Source organism: Trichomycterus rosablanca, chromosome 24, assembly GCF_030014385.1.
Source record: "Trichomycterus rosablanca isolate fTriRos1 chromosome 24, fTriRos1.hap1, whole genome shotgun sequence".
NCBI classification, from domain to species: Eukaryota; Metazoa; Chordata; class Actinopteri; order Siluriformes; family Trichomycteridae; genus Trichomycterus; species Trichomycterus rosablanca.
Window position 1 is genome coordinate 17,713,857 of NC_086011.1, and position 19,186 is coordinate 17,733,042.

General features: G+C 45.3%; 1 protein-coding gene across 2 annotated transcripts in view; it reads left to right on the forward strand.

Moving 5' to 3' along the window:
• Positions 1-18,024, forward strand: part of LOC134301678 (chemokine-like protein TAFA-1) — a 109,584-nt gene extending 91,560 nt beyond the window's left edge. The window contains exons 4-7 of one of the 2 annotated variants that reach the window (XM_062986495.1): positions 11,844-11,968; positions 12,392-12,438; positions 13,432-13,503; positions 17,020-18,024. In XM_062986495.1, coding sequence (XP_062842565.1) covers positions 11,844-11,968; positions 12,392-12,400 — 134 coding nt within the window. In that variant the 3' untranslated portion in view covers positions 12,401-12,438; positions 13,432-13,503; positions 17,020-18,024. Of the gene's footprint in view, positions 1-11,843; positions 11,969-12,391; positions 12,439-13,431; positions 13,504-13,824; positions 15,508-17,019 lie in introns of those variants that run through there. The other variant, XM_062986496.1, reaches the window with a different exon arrangement.
• Positions 18,025-19,186: the final 1,162 nt, after the last annotated feature.

A 19,186-nucleotide genomic window follows, 5' to 3' on the forward strand; every position in this document is an offset into this window, starting at 1 on the left:
AGAAATATAAGCAGTAAATGTGCTGATGCGGAGGTAAACCATCACCTTTGGACTATAATAGACCATTTATTAAAATTTCATGCTAATGCCGGGGCCACCTCTGCCCCCCTCGCCTTCATTCCCAAATAAACATAACCTTTTCAGAGCCGGTAATTACTAATGAGAAATATAAATAAAGAAAATAAATATGCAGAAATATGAATGCAGGTGTATCATGCAGGAAAACTCCACAGCGTTGGGATCGTGTTGAACCTCGGTGTTGGTTCGGTCTGAATTCCGATTCCTCCTGCGTGCGCTGAATATAAAACGATCCGATCAGAGCGCCGGCGTGGAACACTTCGCTGATCGATGTTAGATCTCTGCTCTCACACTTCAGCTGCATGAATAACGCCGGATAATCAGCCGGGTTATTTATTACATTGATTGTCTGATTAAATCTGTAATCTAAAAATCTGAGCCGGCGCTCGTATCGGCCGGCGCGACTTCAGATCTTTACCCAGATATTCGGCGATGGAGGGTTCGAGCTGGAGCCGACGTAAAGCTCAGAATTAATCAGGAGAGTTGGTTATTGATTTAAACTGGACGAGTTCGTACCAGACTCTGGATTTTCATTTCAAAATGCTGGAATTCAAAAACTTTCTTAAAAAATAATAATAATTTTATCAGGGCGAATGGTAGGAACACTCAGGACAGGTCGCCAGTCCATCACAGGACACACACACACACACACTTAGGGCAGTTTTAGTTAACTTGACTGCACGTCTTTGGACTGTGGGAGGAAACCAGAGCTCCAGCAGGAATCCCACACAGACACGGGGAGAACATGCAAACTCCTCACAGAAAGGACCCGGATTGCCCCACTTGAGAATCGAACCCAGGACCTTCTTGCTGTGAGGCGATAGTGCTACCCACCTACCCACCCTGTCACTATAATAATAATAATTACAATAATAATTACAATACTAATAATTACAGTAATAAAAAATAATAGTATTAATAATAATAGTAATAATATTAATAATAATAATAAGAATAATAATATTAATAATAATAATAACAATTACAATAATAAAAAATAATAGCATTAATAATAATAATAATAATATTAATAATAATAATTACAATAAAAAAAATAGTATTAATAATAATAATAGTAATTACAATAATAAAAAATAATAATAATAATAATATTAACAATAATAATAACAGTAATAATAATAATTGCAATAATAAAAAATAATAATATTAATATTTATAACATAGTACCAATAATGATGATAATAATAAAACATTAATACTAATAATAATAATAATAATAATATTAATAATAATATAATATGATGATAATGCCTATTATGATAATAGTAATAAAACAGTAATAATAATTATAATCTAGGGATGATGGATTGTCTTTATTTGACATATATACAGATACTCATATCACATCTCACTTCTAAGCTGGGGTCAGCCCTGTACGACACTCCTGGAGCCCAGAGGGTTAAGAGCCTTGCTAAAGGGCCCAACTGTTGCAGCATGGCAGAGCCTGGATTCAACCATACAACCTTCCAGTTGGTGACCCACAGCTTGGCTCACCAGGCTGCCACCGTCCCATAATGCTCTGTCCAAATGTTCTGGTCAGAGAGAACGGCGGAGTATGGACAGTCGTATCACACCGCGTTCATCTGAGAGCGCCGCGTCCCTGCCGATTGTTAGCCCTGCACTAATGAGAGTGTCTCTGTGAGCGGAATGAAGCCGCGCGTGATGAACCTTCAGTAAACAGATAAATGTCACGCAGGTCGAGGTGAGATTCACCTGTTCTGAGCTGTTCACCCCGTTCCGGTGAAAATGCCACGCCGTACGCTCCGGCACAAATGTCAGGCCGGGGCGCGTCTGCCCAAATTCCTCAGTGACTGAAGCGGGGTGTGGATTCAGAAGTGAGGTGTGTGTGTGGGATCGAACCCGCTGAGACCAGAGGTTCGATCCCGTCAATAATTTCCGACTCAGAAAGTCCACATTAAGTGTGTGTGTGTGTGTGTGTGTGTGTGTGTGTGTGTAAGTAAGTTTAGTCAGCTTGTTTAGAATAACCGTGAGGGGTTTGGGTTCGCTCCAGAGCTGTAACCTTTCCAAGCATAGTGTGTGTGTGTGTGTGTGTGTGTGCGTGTGTGTGTGTGTGCTTAAGGGCTCCTGCTGAGGTAAACACATATTAGACCATCATTCATCATCTTATTGTGTGTATTCACGTGTGTGTGTGTGAGTGTGTGTGTGTCCAGGTAAAGCTGATTGATAACATTTGAATTTATAAAAAGCAAAACAGAGGCACACACACACACACACACACACGTATACACAGAGGCACACACACACACACACACACACACACACGTATACACAGAGGCACACACACACACACACACACACGTATACACAGAGGCACACACACACACACACACACACACACACGTATACACAGAGGCACACACACACACACACACACACGTATACACAGAGGCACACACACACAGACACATACAGTATATACACACAGACACACACACATACACACATACACATATACACACACATATACACACTCACACACACACAGCCATATATACACATATATACACACACACATACACATATATATATACACATACTGTATATACACACACATATGCACATATACACATATATACACATATATACACACACATACACATATATACACACACACACATATACACAAACACACACACACATACACACATATACACAGAGACACACACACACACATACACATATATACACAGAGACACAGAGACTTGTGGGAGGAAACCGGAGCACCCAAAGGAAACCCACACAGACACGGAGAGAACATGCCAAGCTGTGAGGCGACAGTGCTACCCACCACGCCATCGTGCCGCCCTGCTTTCATATAATGGATGGGCGTGGGAGCATGACATGACTGACGTGTGGCTTTCGTGTGCTAACAGGCGTCTGAAATGTGCGTGTGTGTGTGTGGGGTTTGATTACTTATTCACACCAGTGTATGAGAAAGTGTGTGTGTGTGTGTGTGTGTGTGCGTGCGTGTGTGTGTGCGTGTGTGTGTGCTCGTCACCATGGCCTATATGCAGTGGTGCTGCAGTTATTAATACTACAGGTATGAATAATGACATCGGCTTTACAGCCTGGCACACACTCGAGGGAGACAATTTACCTTAAACACACACTCACACACACACACTCACACACACTCACACACACACACTCACTGTGTATAGGTACACACAGGTAGTGCTGTTGTCCCACTAAAAGCTGTCAGAGTGTTAAGACGGGTTTGTATGTAATACTCTCTCTCTCTCTCTCTCTCTCTCACACACACACACACACACACACACACACACACACTCACACACACACTCACACATACACATGGCAACATTTGGCGAGCCCCCATCCCGCTGTCCCTGACTTCTAAAGAGTCTTTAAAAGACAAACTTCCCGCTGCACTCACACACTCATCATTAGCATCGACCCCCCCCGCCAGCGCTTTAAATCAGTGATTGAATACCCCACCCCCCACCACCGATTTAGCTAACTGGAGGGTTAGCGCGGCGACGGACGGAGAGGGCTGATTGTGTTAGCGTGCCTCCGTGTGTTAGCGTGTCAGATTTTACCCGCCGGGGCTTTGGTGATTAGCTTTGACGCATAGAACGACGTCCCAGTTCTGTCAAGGCTAACAACAGCCTGAGCGACGAACATGCTAGTCAACCACCCCCGACGCACAGCACCCATCACACACACACACTCACACACACAAATAAAGTCCGATTTAAATGTCAGGACACACACACTCACATACACACTCACTCAAACACACACACACACACTCACTTAAACACAAACACACACACAAACACACTATTAACTGCTGTGGCGGGTGGGAGGTTCAACACACTCATACACACTCATACACACACATACACACTCACTCAAACACACATAAACACTATTAACTGCACTTAGGAGTAAGAGGTGAAACACACATACACACACACTCTCACACAAAGTCTGATTAAAAACATCAGGAACACACACACACACACACACCACTTACTACACTGACAGGTAAGAGGTGCGACACACACATACGCACACACACACACACACTATTTACTGCACTGATGAGTGAGAGGTGAAAGTGAAACACACACACACACACACGCAAATACAGTCCAATTAAAAACATCAGAAACACACACACGCGCACACACTTAGTCAACCACAGTCCGATTAAAAACACCATGAGCACACACTCACACACACACACACCATTTACTACACTGACAGGTAAGATATGCAACACACACACACACACACACACACACCTACATCACGAGAGGACCTTTATCACACATCATATGCAGCTGATTAGAAATAATCTACTCAGCACTACCATCCTCCGTGTGTGTGTGTGTGTGTGTGTGTGGCCTTGAATCCTAATCCTGCTTTTTCCCGCGGCTCCAAATCAAGCAGCCGGCTTCAGCCAGTCGTGAATAATAACGAAGTGTAATGTAGAACTTTCATAATTATTATAATTCTGCACCGTCCGATAGTTTTAGGAATTCTTTTGTTTCTTCGTTTTTATACCGATAAAGAGAAACAGAAACACCGATGCCTGAAACAGACGAGCAGGTTTTTGTTCAGGTAAAAACAAACTGCTAGCTGCAGAGGACGGGACGCAGTTTTAAGATGACAGAGCGTTTTTTATGTTAGTGGAATCTCTTTATTTGGGGATGGATTGAAGTTCTGCTTCTATTCCCGAGGGCCGCCGTGTGTGTGTGTGTGTGTGTGTGTGTGTGTGCCGGAGCCAGAACGGGAGAATAAGAGACCCAGCAATGATAACAAACAGGAGAAAAAATGTGTGAGGATGAGCTGTGAAGAGATGGTCCAGAAATGCTCCCTGACCAAAATGAATTTCTAAATACAGTCCGAATAAAAACATCAGGAACACACACACACACACACACACACACACAGCATCCATCACACACACTTACACACAGACATGTAAATGAAGTCTGATTAAAAACATCAGGAGAGTACACACACATATACACATACACACGCACATACACACACACACAGCACCCATCACACACACATATACACATACACACACACACAGCACCCATCACACACACACACATACAGTGTATCACAAAAGTGAGTACACCCCTCACATTTCTGCAGATATTTAAGTATATCTTTTCATGGGACAACACTGACAAAATGACACTTTGACACAATGAAAAGTAGTCTGTGTGCAGCTTATATAACAGTGTAAATTTATTCTTCCCTCAAAATAACTCAATATACAGCCATTAATGTCTAAACCACCGGCAACAAAAGTGAGTACACCCCTTAGTGAAAGTTTCTGAAGTGTCAATATTTTGTGTGGCCACCATTATTTCCCAGAACTGCCTTAACTCTCCTGGTCATGGAGTTTACCAGAGCTTCACAGGTTGCCACTGGAATGCTTTTCCACTCCTCCATGACGACATCACGGAGCATATTCATATTCGAGACTTTGCGCTCCTCCACCTTCCGCTTGAGGATGCCCCAAAGATGTTCTATTGGGTTTAGGTCTGGAGACATGCTTGGCCAGTCCATCACCTTTACCCTCAGCCTCTTCAATAAAGCAGTGGTCGTCTTAGAGGTGTGTTTGAGGTCATTATCATGCTGGAACACTGCCCTGCGACCCAGTTTCCGGAGGGAGGGGATCATGCTCTGCTCAGTATTTCACAGTACATATTGGAGTTCATGTGTCCCTCAATGAAATGTAACTCCCCAACACCTGCTGCACTCATGCAGCCCCAGACCATGGCATTCCCACCACCATGCTTGACTGTAGGCATGACACACTTATCTTTGTACTCCTCACCTGATTGCCGCCACACATGCTTGAGACCATCTGAACCAAACAAATTAATCTTGGTCTCATCAGACCATAGGACATGGTTCCAGTAATCCATGTCCTTTGTTGACATGTCTTTAGCAAACTGTTTGCGGGCTTTCTTGTGTAGAGACTTCAGAAGAGGCTTCCTTCTGGGGTGACAGCCATGCAGACCAATTTGATGTAGTGTGCGGCGTATGGTCTGAGCACTGACAGGCTGACCCCCCCACCTTTTCAATCTCTGCAGCAATGCTGACAGCACTCCTGCGCCTATCTTTCAAAGACAGCAGTTGGATGTGACGCTGAGCACGTGCACTCAGCTTCTTTGGACGACCAACGCGAGGTCTGTTCTGAGTGGACCCTGCTCTTTTAAAACGCTGGATGATCTTGGCCACTGTGCTGCAGCTCAGTTTCAGGGTGTTGGCAATCTTCTTGTAGCCTTGGCCATCTTCATGTAGCGCAACAATTCGTCTTTTAAGATCCTCAGAGAGTTCTTTGCCATGAGGTGCCATGTTGGAACTTTCAGTGACCAGTATGAGAGAGTGTGAGAGCTGTACTACTAAATTGAACACACCTGCTCCCTATGCACACCTGAGACCTAGTAACACTAACAAATCACATGACATTTTGGAGGGAAAATGACAAGCAGTGCTCAATTTGGACATTTAGGGGTGTAGTCTCTTAGGGGTGTACTCACTTTTGTTGCCGGTGGTTTAGACATTAATGGCTGTATATTGAGTTATTTTAAGGGAAGAATAAATTTACACTGTTATATAAGCTGCACACAGACTACTTTTCATTGTGTCAATGTGTCATTTTGTCAGTGTTGTCCCATGAAAAGATATACTTAAATATCTGCAGAAATGTGAGGGGTGTACTCACTTTTGTGATACACTGTATATACACATACACACACACACACACAGACATGTAAATAAAGTCTGATTAAAAACATCAGGAGAGTACACACACACATATACACATACACACACACACACACACACACAACACCCATCACACACATACACACACACACACAGCACCCATCACACACATATACACACACACACATATATACACATACACACACACACACACACACACATACAGCACCCATCACACACACATACACACACACACATACAGCACCCATCACACACACTCACACTCAGACATGTAAATAAAGTCTGATTAAAATCAGGAGCGTACACACACACACACACACACACACACTTACACAAACACACACACTTACACAAACACATACACATATACACATACACACACACACAAACACACACACACACACAAATAAAGTCCATTTAAAAACATCATGAACACACTCACACTGCTTACTGCACTGACTGGTGAGAGATTCAACACACACACACACACACACCTTGACTGTGATGAATTTCCAAAAAAAAAATGGACTGAAGGCTGTTTGAGCTTTAGTTGGGCATCAATGTAATTAATTCTCATGGTTTTGGGTAAAGATGTCCAGCACTGAAGGACCTCCTGAACACGACGTCTAAAACCGCTTCTTCTTCAATAAAATATTCTAAATCATTCAGATCGCTTCTAAAACACGACCTGATGGAGCATCTCAGTAAAGTGCTGCTGGATTGTCACGCTCAGTCTGGTAATTAAAGACTAGAACACTGAAACTCGTTAGAAGACACCAGTCCTGCGGTTACCGTGACGAACCGGACCATTTCCTTCCATTAATGTATAGAATTAAATGTATGTACTGTAGACGGCGTGCAGGCTCGTGATGGGTGCTCTGATTTTCTTTTTTTATATGGAAAAACTCGTCGCCCGAACAGCCAATCAGGGCTCCGGCCACAGAGATTAATGGGGAATAACGGCGCCCCGGCCTGGCCGAGGTCTCCCGGGGCGACTGGAGACCAGGGACCCGAACTGCATCCCCTCATTAATTACTCCTGGACTTCGTTAAAGCGCCGCGACACCGCGCCTGACCTTCCGCAGCCACGTACAGCCATTAAGCAGCGTCTCTTCTGCCCTTAAAAGCCGAAACCTCTGTGAGCCGGCGGCGGCGGCGCAAAATCAATCAGCTCATTACCGGCACCTTCCGTGCACAGGAATCGGGCGTCGGTTCGAATAAAGATGAGGCCGTGTCGCCGGGCGGCTCCGGGGCGCGAAGCAGCGCCGGCTGGCACGTTAATTCTCACTACAGAGCGAGCGGAGGAGCGCGGGGACTCGCAGGAGGGAGCGGGCGCGCCGTTATCCGCGCTGACGTATCGATCCGAAGCCGCCGGCACTGTAAATTAACGCCCGCAGAAAAGCGTGAAAATTTTAAGTGTAATTGCCATGCGCTCTTAATCCGCGCTGGAAGGGATCGATGGAGGGGCGAGGGAGAGAAAACCTCCATCGCTCCGTCTGAACGGATTTAAATCCACACGAGTCTCGCGAGGCCGTTTTCAATCCAACTTTTTTTGGTTTTGTTTGAGCTCCCGGGACGTTTTTAAATGCGCCCGAATCCCGCGCTACACCATTTAATTGTGTTATTGAGCGTGTGGAATGTAGGCGGGTTCCTCACGAGTGGTGGCTGCAGACGGTAGTACTGCACAGCTCCAGGGTTTGGTGTTTGATCCTGACGTTTGCTTATCATCCGTCTGGAAGATGTATATATATATATATATTACATCAAAAGATGAGAGCATTTGTATGGCTGGGTTCTCCACTGAACATCATTGGAACAAACCGGAACATCAACCAAGACTTTCTTGATCGACCCCACCCACATAGTCCGGTCATCCCGCCCTAGCAGACACGGTAGCCAATTAGAGTCTGCTGCAGGCACTGCCAATTATGCTCGCTAGATGGCGCTCAGCTGACCTGTTTCAAACCGAGGAGTTCAGAATCTCGGCACTGGTGTTCTAGCGAAATATCCTGCTGTGCCACCTGGGCACTATGCTGTCATCTTTTGACTGAATGGGCACAAATTCCCATAAACAGTTGTACTTAAAAGTAAAAAAAAAAATCACATAGAGGTCAGTCTGTTTCAAGCTCATGGTCAGGTGTATAAATACTTTAGTGCATAGTGTATTTTACTGTCTGTCGTGCTCCAAACCAACATGAACTTTAACCATAAGTCGAGGCAGCGTGTGAAGTTGTACCCGTAGCCGGTCCAGTGCCGCAGTGCAACAAAATCCGCTGACCTGCTCATGTCTCTGTAAAGCCGCGAAGCCCCTGACCTGCTCCAATAAGCCACTTTCTCCTCCCGCTCCTCCGGGGACGGTGACACCACCGAGTTGCTGACGTCGTGATTCCGTGATGGCCGGCGGCCCGGAAAGGAGGCCTGTCGAAAAGAAAAGTTCTGCGAGTTCCAGGGAACAAGGGGAACGTGGCTCGTCTCCAGGTTTGGAAGGTCGACGGTACGCGGTCTGGCCTGGAGCCAGACAGATAATGCGCTCCGAGCAGGAGCACCGACCTCATGTCCGAGCTACTGAACACTTGACCGCTCGTCAAAGGGCGGGAAAGGGAAGAGAACAGAGGGAGGGAAGGAAGGTGCGAGAGAGGTGCGTCTGTCAGAGACGGGTCAAACGCCGTTGTCTCGGACTGCAAAAACGTTTGTCTTCCTTCGACTCCTCGGACCTTGGCAACTTGAGCGTGAAACAAAAAAGAACAGTAGATTATCAACAAGTCAGTAAACGTTCGGCCGCGCTCAGGTGGTGCAGCGCTGGGCGACAGGGCGCCCCCTAGTGCCTGCAGAAGACAAAATGGGTTGCTAATCTGCTGTGTGGGAAATGACAGAACTCGGGCAGGGTCTTCGATGCTGTGTAAGGACTGTAGTCCGAGGCTCCTGTACAGAAGTGGAGGAATGTGGAGATCAGTGCACGACTCTCCATGTGCGAGACTGACCTCACGCGCCAATGCACCCAAGTACTGGTGAATCAGAAGGGTCGTTGGACCACGCATGCTTCGTAAGGGAGAACATGTCAGGTGAATATACCCTCCTCGGACGCCAACAGGGTCTTCAGCAGCAGAAGAGTAACTGGCTACGGTAAATTAGGAGTTGTTACTAAAGGTCATAACACAGGATTCACAACGTTACCTTCCATCCTGTCCAACATTATTCCTACACGTGGAAACATCGGAATAAAATCACTGCCCGATGAAACGGTCATCTGTAAGCACCTCTACCTAAATCTCATCTGCTTCTGTGTGTCTTATTTTCCACGTCTCCGGGATGCAATTCTCCATCGGCTTCGTTATCCTGCGATATTTTTATCGTTTGCGAAGCAGGGCCGGAGCGCGGTAAGAGAAGCCGCTCCCGTATGAGAGCGAGGCGCCGGGGACTCGGGTGTATAATGAACTCTGTGCTGTGGAGCTCGGTGCCGCTGCTCCTCACCTCCGTCTGGGTCCTTCCGGGACCGAGGAGCCGGAGAGACGGAGGCAAGGGAGGCGGAACAAGCGAGGGATGAATAATGGGCGAACGCCGAAGTCTCCGCGGTGGTTATTAGGTCCGAGTCTGGATGGTATGAAGCCCTTTTTGGTGAGATGGGATGGAGCGGCGGGGTCGGAGAGGGAATTGAAAGGCTTGGAGAGGTTACGGCTGTCCGGAGGAACAGATCGAGATGATGTTTCGTCTCCTGGCCTCATACAGAACATTATCTCAAGATCACTTCAGTTCAAATAAGGCAGTTCCTTCACGCTGGCGCGGACGCCCGTCGCCTCGTCGCTGGCTGTTCATTTCCTGTGGTGCAGGAAGTTATTACAGAACAGTGAGAGCGCCGAATTTTGTCCTGTTACCCTGATGCTATGAAATATAAATACACAAATTAAAAACGCTTTTAATCAACGCGTGTGCTGTTTATTTCTCTGGGTGGTGCAGCGGTGAAGTACACTAGCACACCACTGCTGAGATCTGCAAATCAAGGGTTCGAATCTCGGTGGTGCTATTGACTGGTCGGGCATCTGCATGGATATGTGCACCTCCCAGTAGTTATTGGACAAAACAGCCAATCATGTCAATGCAGACGCCTGACAGGCCAATAGCACCACCGAGATTCGAACCCTTGATTTGCAGATCTTAGTAGTAGTACTTTACCGCTGCACCACTGGGCCCCCGCTGTAGTTCATTTGGTAGTTGTAGCCTTGTGGTTAAGGTACTGGACTGGTAATCAGAAGGTCGCTGGTTCAAGCCTCACCACTGCCAGGTTAACACTGTTGGGCCCTTAAACAAGGCTCTTAACTTTTAGTATTGTAAGTTGCTTTGGATAAAAGCATCCGCTAAATGCTGAAAACGTAAGTGTTGTAGTTGTACTGGACCAGTAATCAGAAGGTCGCTGGTTCAAGGCTCACAGGTTGCCACTGTTGGGCCCTTGAGCGAGGCCCTTAACCCTCAATTGTTTAGACAATATACTTTCACAGTACCGTAATTAGCTTTGGATAAAAGCCTCTGCTAAAGGCTGAAAATGAAAATGTTGTAGTTGTACTGGACTAGTAATCAGAAGGTTGCTGGTTCAAGCCTCACCACTGCCAGGTTGCTGCTGTTGGGTCCATAAGCAAGGCCCTTAACTCTCAGTATTGTAAGTCAATTTGGATAAAGGCGAGAATGTAAATTTGTAAATGCAGTTATGAAGGGCACTTGGGTTGGTGGTGGAGCAGTAAAACACCAGTCTTTGGCTGCCGGGATTCGAATCTCAGCAGCGCTGTCAGCCAGTCAGGCGTCCACACAGACGCGTTCAGCTCTGTTTGTTTGAGGAGGTTTTGAAACATGTTCAGTGACGGTGAGAAGGAAATGGGTCGGATAAGATGTGATATCAGGGCTTAAAGTGGGATTATCAGCAGGATTACGTGAGAATCAACCAGCTCTTGTTTCCCTTTGTTTTGTGTGTGTGTGTGTGTGTGTTCTGTGCAGCCTCCATTGTGATTGGAAAATGGTGGTGTGAGATGGAACCGTGTTTGGAAGGAGAGGAGTGTAAGACGCTGCCAGATAACTCGGGTTGGATGTGCTCCTCCGGGAACAAGATCAAAACCACCAGGGTGAGAGATCAGAAACCTTAAACATTTACAGCAGACACGTAGAAAAGCTTACAATGTTTGTGTTGATGTGGAATTGGAACGATACAGACGTCAGTTTCACTGCGGAGAGGTCAGAATACGGCTCAGTGTGAGGCAAAGCCGGGCGAGATGCCTTCAAAATGATCAGAATGGAATGAAAATGAAAGTTATTAAGCTTTTAAATGTTTTAAACACTGTGAATTAGAGGGAATGTACATCATCACCATGCAGACTGTCCTTCATACCCACTTAGGCAGAAAGCTAGAATGTATGTGCAGACAGGAGTGAAGGAATAAAAGATGAGAAAATATATAAACATACATGATATTTGGGGTGGAGTGGGGTGGGAAGGGTTTGTTCCCCTGCCTTCTTTCCCTTTCACCTGACTGAACTTTTTAAACCCAGCTCCACTGATCCTCGACGTGTCCGGACCATTCTCAACATTTTACAAGGTAAGATTTATTCGTTTATTTACTATCATAAGCTTATTAAGCAACGTAAAAATGTGGGATTGTTTTTTGTTGGCAGGAAAGTTAAAGACTTGACATTTCTCTTATGAGTGCGTGTTAACTTTTGGCTCCAAATCTGTCCAAAAAACATGGTCAGATGGGTAAGAAGTGCAGATTTGCTTGTTTTCAAATCATTTAAAACAAATTTTATAGGTCCAGGACACAAAGGGCTGTGTCTGAGGGAGGGAAGGATAGATATTATTGATTTTATTGCTGGTGCAACAGTGACCCCTGCTGTCTGGCTGAGTTGCCGGCACGAGTAGTAAGAGTAAAGAAACGCACAGAGAACAGCGTGACTCTCCGGAAGCGGTAGGGTTCTCTGTGAGACTTTCGTGTCAGAGGGTGTAGGTGCTAGTGCTGTTTGTGGCATAAAATGCATTCATGATATTTATTAAAATGATATCTGTGGGCGCCCAGGTGGCACAGCGAGATATTCTTCTAGCACACCAGCGCCGAGAATCTGAACTCCTCGGTTCGAAAGCATGGGTGAGGAAGGGTTACACTAAGGGCTGCACGCGGGTCGGAGGAGGCGTGAGCAGCGATATACCCTCCTCCACTGTAATCAGGGATCCACCAGCAGCGGAAGACAAACTGACTACGCTAAATTGGGAGAAAATGCAGAAATAATATAGAAAGAAAGAGGGAAACTTTGAGCTGGTGAAAGTTTATTTTTTTATAATGATAAATGTCACGTCTCACAGCAAATGTGTGAGTTACATTTTTTACTGTATTTATAGCTGTATGACTTTTGCACGCGACTGTACGTGATAATTTTTGCAATAATAATAATGTGATATTTCTCATGAACATCGACCCTGAGCATTTATTCCATTTCAGATAAACTCTGTGTGTCTATCTGGTGTGTGTGTGTGTGTGTGTGTGTGTGTGTGTGTGTTAAATTCGACCTCGGTCTAATCTTGTGCTTTTCTCTAACAGAACACGCAGCCAAATTCAAATTTTTAGCTCAGCGGAGCTGCAGAAGTTCCAGCGCTGATCCATCTCCTCAAGGTTGGTCTCTCAAGTCATTTATTTCTCCTTTTTGGCTTCATAAAACTCATAAAACTCTAATAATTTTATTTACACACACACACACACGAGCGAGTGCACTTTTAAATCTCAGTACTAAATGTGCAGCAGTTATAAATGAATAAACGACTCCTTTGGCAACAGAATGGACGGTGATGTACCACTTCATCTGCGCCTCTCATATTTTACCTTTTTGTTTTTTTTAATTGGCATGTTAGTGAGGATGCAGCCGAAGCGATGGAGGCCTGACGCTCTTGTTTTTTTCTCTCTCTCTTTTTTTTTTTTCTCTTTTGTCTCTTTCAGAGTGGATGCCCTCCTTGCCTGTGTGCCCAGACAAGGCAGGAATTTTGTTTGGAGAGGGCACACAATGACAGAACGAACGAAAAGGCCGCTGCTCTGGTTTAATACACCAGTTAATCAGCCGACAAATCCGTTACTGTGCGCGCAAAATTCCTCTTTTTTGCTTCTTTTCCGTCTGTTTTTGGCTCCCATTCGGGGGTTGAATCCCAGAAAGGAGACGAAACTCTGTCCCTGACGTCTGTGGATGATTTTTTTTGCTTCGTGGTGCCACGATTTCTAAGATTTTTGTGGCCGTGTGAAAAACTCTGAAGAGCAAAAAACTGCCAATTGATCCATTTTTATTAAATACACATCTTAATTGTTCACAGTTCAGTCATTAAACTTGTTCTGAGGTCACTGTAACAATTATTAATTTTCCATGCACTTTGTAAAGCATCAGTTCTTTTATTTAGGACATATCCAACTCCCAAATTACCACTGTGGAAAAAGTAAGTGGCCACTTATCTAATACCTGGTTAAACCACCTCTAGCAGCAGTCGCTACTACCAAACAATTTGTGTTTAGTTGATGATTTGATATCAGACTTTTACATTATTGGTGGAGGATTTTAGTCGACCCTGTTTTTGCAGAACCGCTTTAAATAAAATACAATTCAAGTGTTTTCTTTTTTCTTTTTTTATTTATTTGTTTACATAATGGCACATAAAGGCCACGGTAGTTTTATATTATGCCACCTCCTCATGCTAAAATAAGGGACAGTATGGATTTGGTTAACTTTTGTATCGGTACTCAATCTCCTGGCACATACGTTTTTTATTAGTATAAGGATGCTGAAACAGCTTTGCAAGAAACTGCATTTACACCGATGAGGCATAACATTATGACCGCCTTCCTACTATTGTGTTGGTCCCCCTTTTGCTCCCAAAACAGTCCTGCAACTGTGATGCCCTGTGTATTCTGACACCTTTCTATCAGAACCAGCATGAACTTCTTCAGCAGTTTGAGCTACAGGAGCTCGTCTGTTGGATCGGACCCACACGTGCATCAATGAGCCCTGGCCGCCCATGACCCTGTCGCTGGTTTACCACTGTTCCTTCCTTGGAGCACTTTTGATAGATACTGACCACTGCAGACCGGGACACACCCCACAAGAGCTGCAGTTTTGGAGATGCTATGACCAAGTCGTCTAGCCATCACAATTTGGCCCTCAGATCCTCACGCTCGCCCATTTTTCCTGCTTCTAACATCAACTTTGAGGATAAAATGTTCACTTGCTGCCTCATATACCCCCCCCCACTAACAGGTGCCGTGATGAAGAGATAATCAGTGTTATTCACTTCACATGTCAGTGGTCATAATGATATGCCTGGTCGGTGTATTTGATAGCTGGCTACAGATCATTAGACGTGACTTCCTTACTCTTTACTTTTTTAGATCAATTAAAAAAAAATCAGCTTTCAGTTGTTTTGGATTTAGCTTTTTTTCTAGTAGTATTCCTGTAGAAACTTTAAGCTGACTGATTGAATTTGATAATACGGTTTAGAATGTTTACGATTTTTTTTATTCTCTAGGATTGAATACAAACCTCTTTAACTTGCCCAGTTGATTGAGTAACGAAGCGGCCAGTTACTTCTTTAGATGGGTGATATGGGTGTTGAATAACTTTGTCCTTTAAATAAATATTATTTTTACCCCAGATGTGTTGTTTTTTTACTGAGATTTCTTTTCTGTAGGGATCTAAACACATTTCTTGTAAACATTTGTAATAACAGGCAGTCGGAAACACAGTCATTGTTCTGCACACCGCTCGCTGTATTTATTGAGTTTGGATCTCATTCTCCTTTGTGTGGTCGTCCTCACTGCTTGTCGCTTCTTTATTAAAGCGATCCTGACACCTTCACACCGCGTGACGCTTCACATTCACAGGTCGAACTCAAACATTACGAACGGCGAATAAAGGACAGATTTAGCCCAGAATCGCTCGTACTCGCCCCGTCCTCGCGTGGTGAGCGGTAGGAGGGGTACGATTACGTCCCGACGTGATCGGCGAATTAGGATGCAGATGGCGCGTGTGGGACGGGGGCGCTTAGGAAGAGATCTGAGGCGTCCCGTCAGCACAGCTGGACGCTCACAGTGAGAGACGGAAATGTAAGAGGACACACGCTGTAAAATCTGCTTAATCAACTTCACTCAGGCGCTTTATGGAAAAGGGTGTCTTGACTTTGACGCAATTAAACTCGGGGGGGGGGGGGGGGGGGGGGGGGGGGGACGGAGGAAAAACCAGGACTGAAACTTTCAGAGGAGAAACACGTTCACCTGGTGAATTCTGCAGCATTTCCAGTATTTATTTGTATGATTGATTAGCGAACGTGAAGCAGAAGTGACCGGATAAGATTTCATAGCTGGACGTCGTTTGTTTGAAGCTGCATTAATACCACAGTTGTTTTAATTCAGCAAGCTCACAATCAGGCGTCTAAATACTTTCGGCTATGGAGTGTGTGTGCTCTAATCCTTCAGTCACAGAGGAAAACTGTTGCAGAAATAACTGAAGTCCTGAGTTTATATTAGACTTGATATGAAACTGTCACTGTGTTTACAGGAAATGTCAGTGCTGTATGAGCTCAGGGCGAAGCCTCGGGCCTCAGGCTTTAATTAGCTTCACACACACACACACACACACACACACACACACACACTTTCGTAAACACACACACACTCACACGCAAACAAAAACACACACTAGGGCTTCAGCCTGAGCATTTTTGTATATATATATATATAATCATCTCTGAGCAATAGGATGAGATTCATTCATTTATTTATTCATTAATTCAGTGTCTCTTTAACCATCAATTTATCCTGGTCAGGGTCACAGTGGGTCTGATTCACTGGGCGAAAGGCAGGATACACCCTGGACAGGTTGCCAGTCCATCACCTAACACACACACACACACACTTCAGACAATATAATAGCTTAAGTTGACATGACTGCATGTGTTTGGACTTGTGTGAGGAAACAGGGAGAACATGCTGGTCGCCTGGCAAGGGATTCAAACCCAGGCCCTTCTTGCTTTAAGGCGAAAGCACCACCCACTGATACTCACCAAACCCAGTCGTGATTCTTGAAGAGCTTTTATTTAATAAAGTGTTTGATTTTATTCTTTCTCTGTTTCTCCGTGTGTGTGTGTGTTTCTGCAGATTCATCCCCGGACCTAACCCAGCGCCAAGTCCGGCGGCACCCGGGCGCCCGCTTAGTCCCGGCACAACCGATCGTTCTATCAAGCGCCGGGTTGTTTGGATTACCTCCGAAACATGGATCTATTTCCTTTCTGAGAGAACGTACAGGACATACAGAGCGCGTGACGTGTCGAGGACGTTCGGGGATTTTTCCATCTCTTAAAAAACGACCTGGAATCCGTGTTGGGATGCGGACGCCTCTAAAATCCTTTACGTGATCTGACAGACCCTCGCGGCTAGCGGGACGGAATAAAAGCCGCAAACTCTGAGGCAGGAGAACGTTTCCTCTGGTCAGCGGTCGTCCGGCTTACGGAGGGATCGTAGCGGATCAGCGACTCGACAGAGGAAATGCGGGAATCAATTCTGGATCGTTGGCGTTTGCCAATAATCTGACTGGACTTCAGAAGCCAGCCGAGCGGGCATTGCTCTCTTAGAAAGAGTCTGAACTAAGTGCTCACACACACACAGAGCGTATAAACACACACACACACACACACACACACACACACACACACAACCCGTTTCAACCCTCTGCGTGCAAACCGGAGCGTCCGGATTGTTTTTAACCCTCAGCATGCTCGATGTACATTGTGGAAGATTTGATTCGTATTGAGAGTTAATGTACATATGTGTGTATATATAAATATATATAAAAATATAAAAACAGAACCTCGCGGCCATTAGCGCCCACCAGACAGTACAAACGATACAAACATGGGTCGCGTCTGTCTGGCGGCAGCAGTAGATCTGATCTGTAGACCCGATCGTACCAGTTTGTGTGATTACACTCCGTGCGCCATGCAAGTATCGATCCAGTAAAAATAATAATACAAATAAAGGAAAATGACAGATTATAATTAAGATATAATTATTATTATTAATATTATTATGAAATGAAAGTAGTTCTGGTAGGTAAATGTGCAGCCTGGTCAGAATCTGATCAAAATTAAAGAGAACTTGAGTTTCTTATGTGCTGTGTTTCTCTTCATTTGTCCACGTCGTGATCTGTCCTTTATTAGTAGTTTATCGTTTTTATTATACAACCCCAAATCAGAAAAAGTTGGGACAGTATGGAAAATGCAGACCTGCCTTGGGGGAGTTCCATAGAACGTGTCTCATATTGTCTCTCTTCCTCAGAAATCTCTCAGATAGAAATCATAAACCTGTATGATTAATTTTAAACCGAATTCACGACCTCCGACCCTGTGTTTCCTCTCGATTAAAACGTAGTATAATAGCGGCTGACGGGCGCGCCGGTGAGAGTCCCGCTGCGACGCGCCCGCGTGGACCGCACACATACATCACGAGTGGCTGCTTCATTTATAAAGCTTTACACGCCGCGTTTGCTTTATCGCTGCTGCTCGCTCGGGCTGTAGATTCAATTAGGAAGCGACTTTCAGCGCCGGGGTGAAAAATAGCCCCGGACCCGCCCGCCTGCTCGGCTCATTCGCGTCTTTACGCGCTCGTCTCACTCCAGCGTGCGTTCAGTTAATCATACGACGTAACTGCCACTGACGAGCGCTTTCGTACGACGGCGTGATTCCAGATCTACAGAAACTCGTGGTTGTGTTCTGGAGCCCGTCAGATCAAGCAGATCATCCCTAATCCTCAGGTACACACAGAGACGTCCAGGTTTTATATTTACGATTCTTCCTGTGTGGGTTCGGGCTGTTAAGGGAGCTCTGGTGCATCAGGCGGAGGAGGAACTTCATTTTCCGTGGAAGCAGGTAACGGCGGGTGCCGGGGCGCCGCAGGAGGTCGGACTCATTTAGGAGAATCTACTGCTCGGCCGCTGATAACAGAATTCATTTACCTCCCGCTGAATCAGGCTAAGCTCACTTCAAACAGGGTTTCCGGATTCGCCCCGGGAGCGGCTGCGGCGCCTCGTTTTCTGAGGTTATTTGGTAAAACAGTGAGACAGATGAAGGGCGTCTGACGTAATTAAAACACAGGCGTTTAATCGCACGTTAACCTCGGGTTCAGCGCCTAGCTTTTATTAAACCTAACTAACCTTTAGCTACGTACAACAGGAGGCAGAGGTGTTAAAAAATAAGCAAAATTACCTTTATGCTAATGAGTTCATTACCGGGAGGTGAGGAGGCGTTACGAGTTCATTAGAGGGACGGGG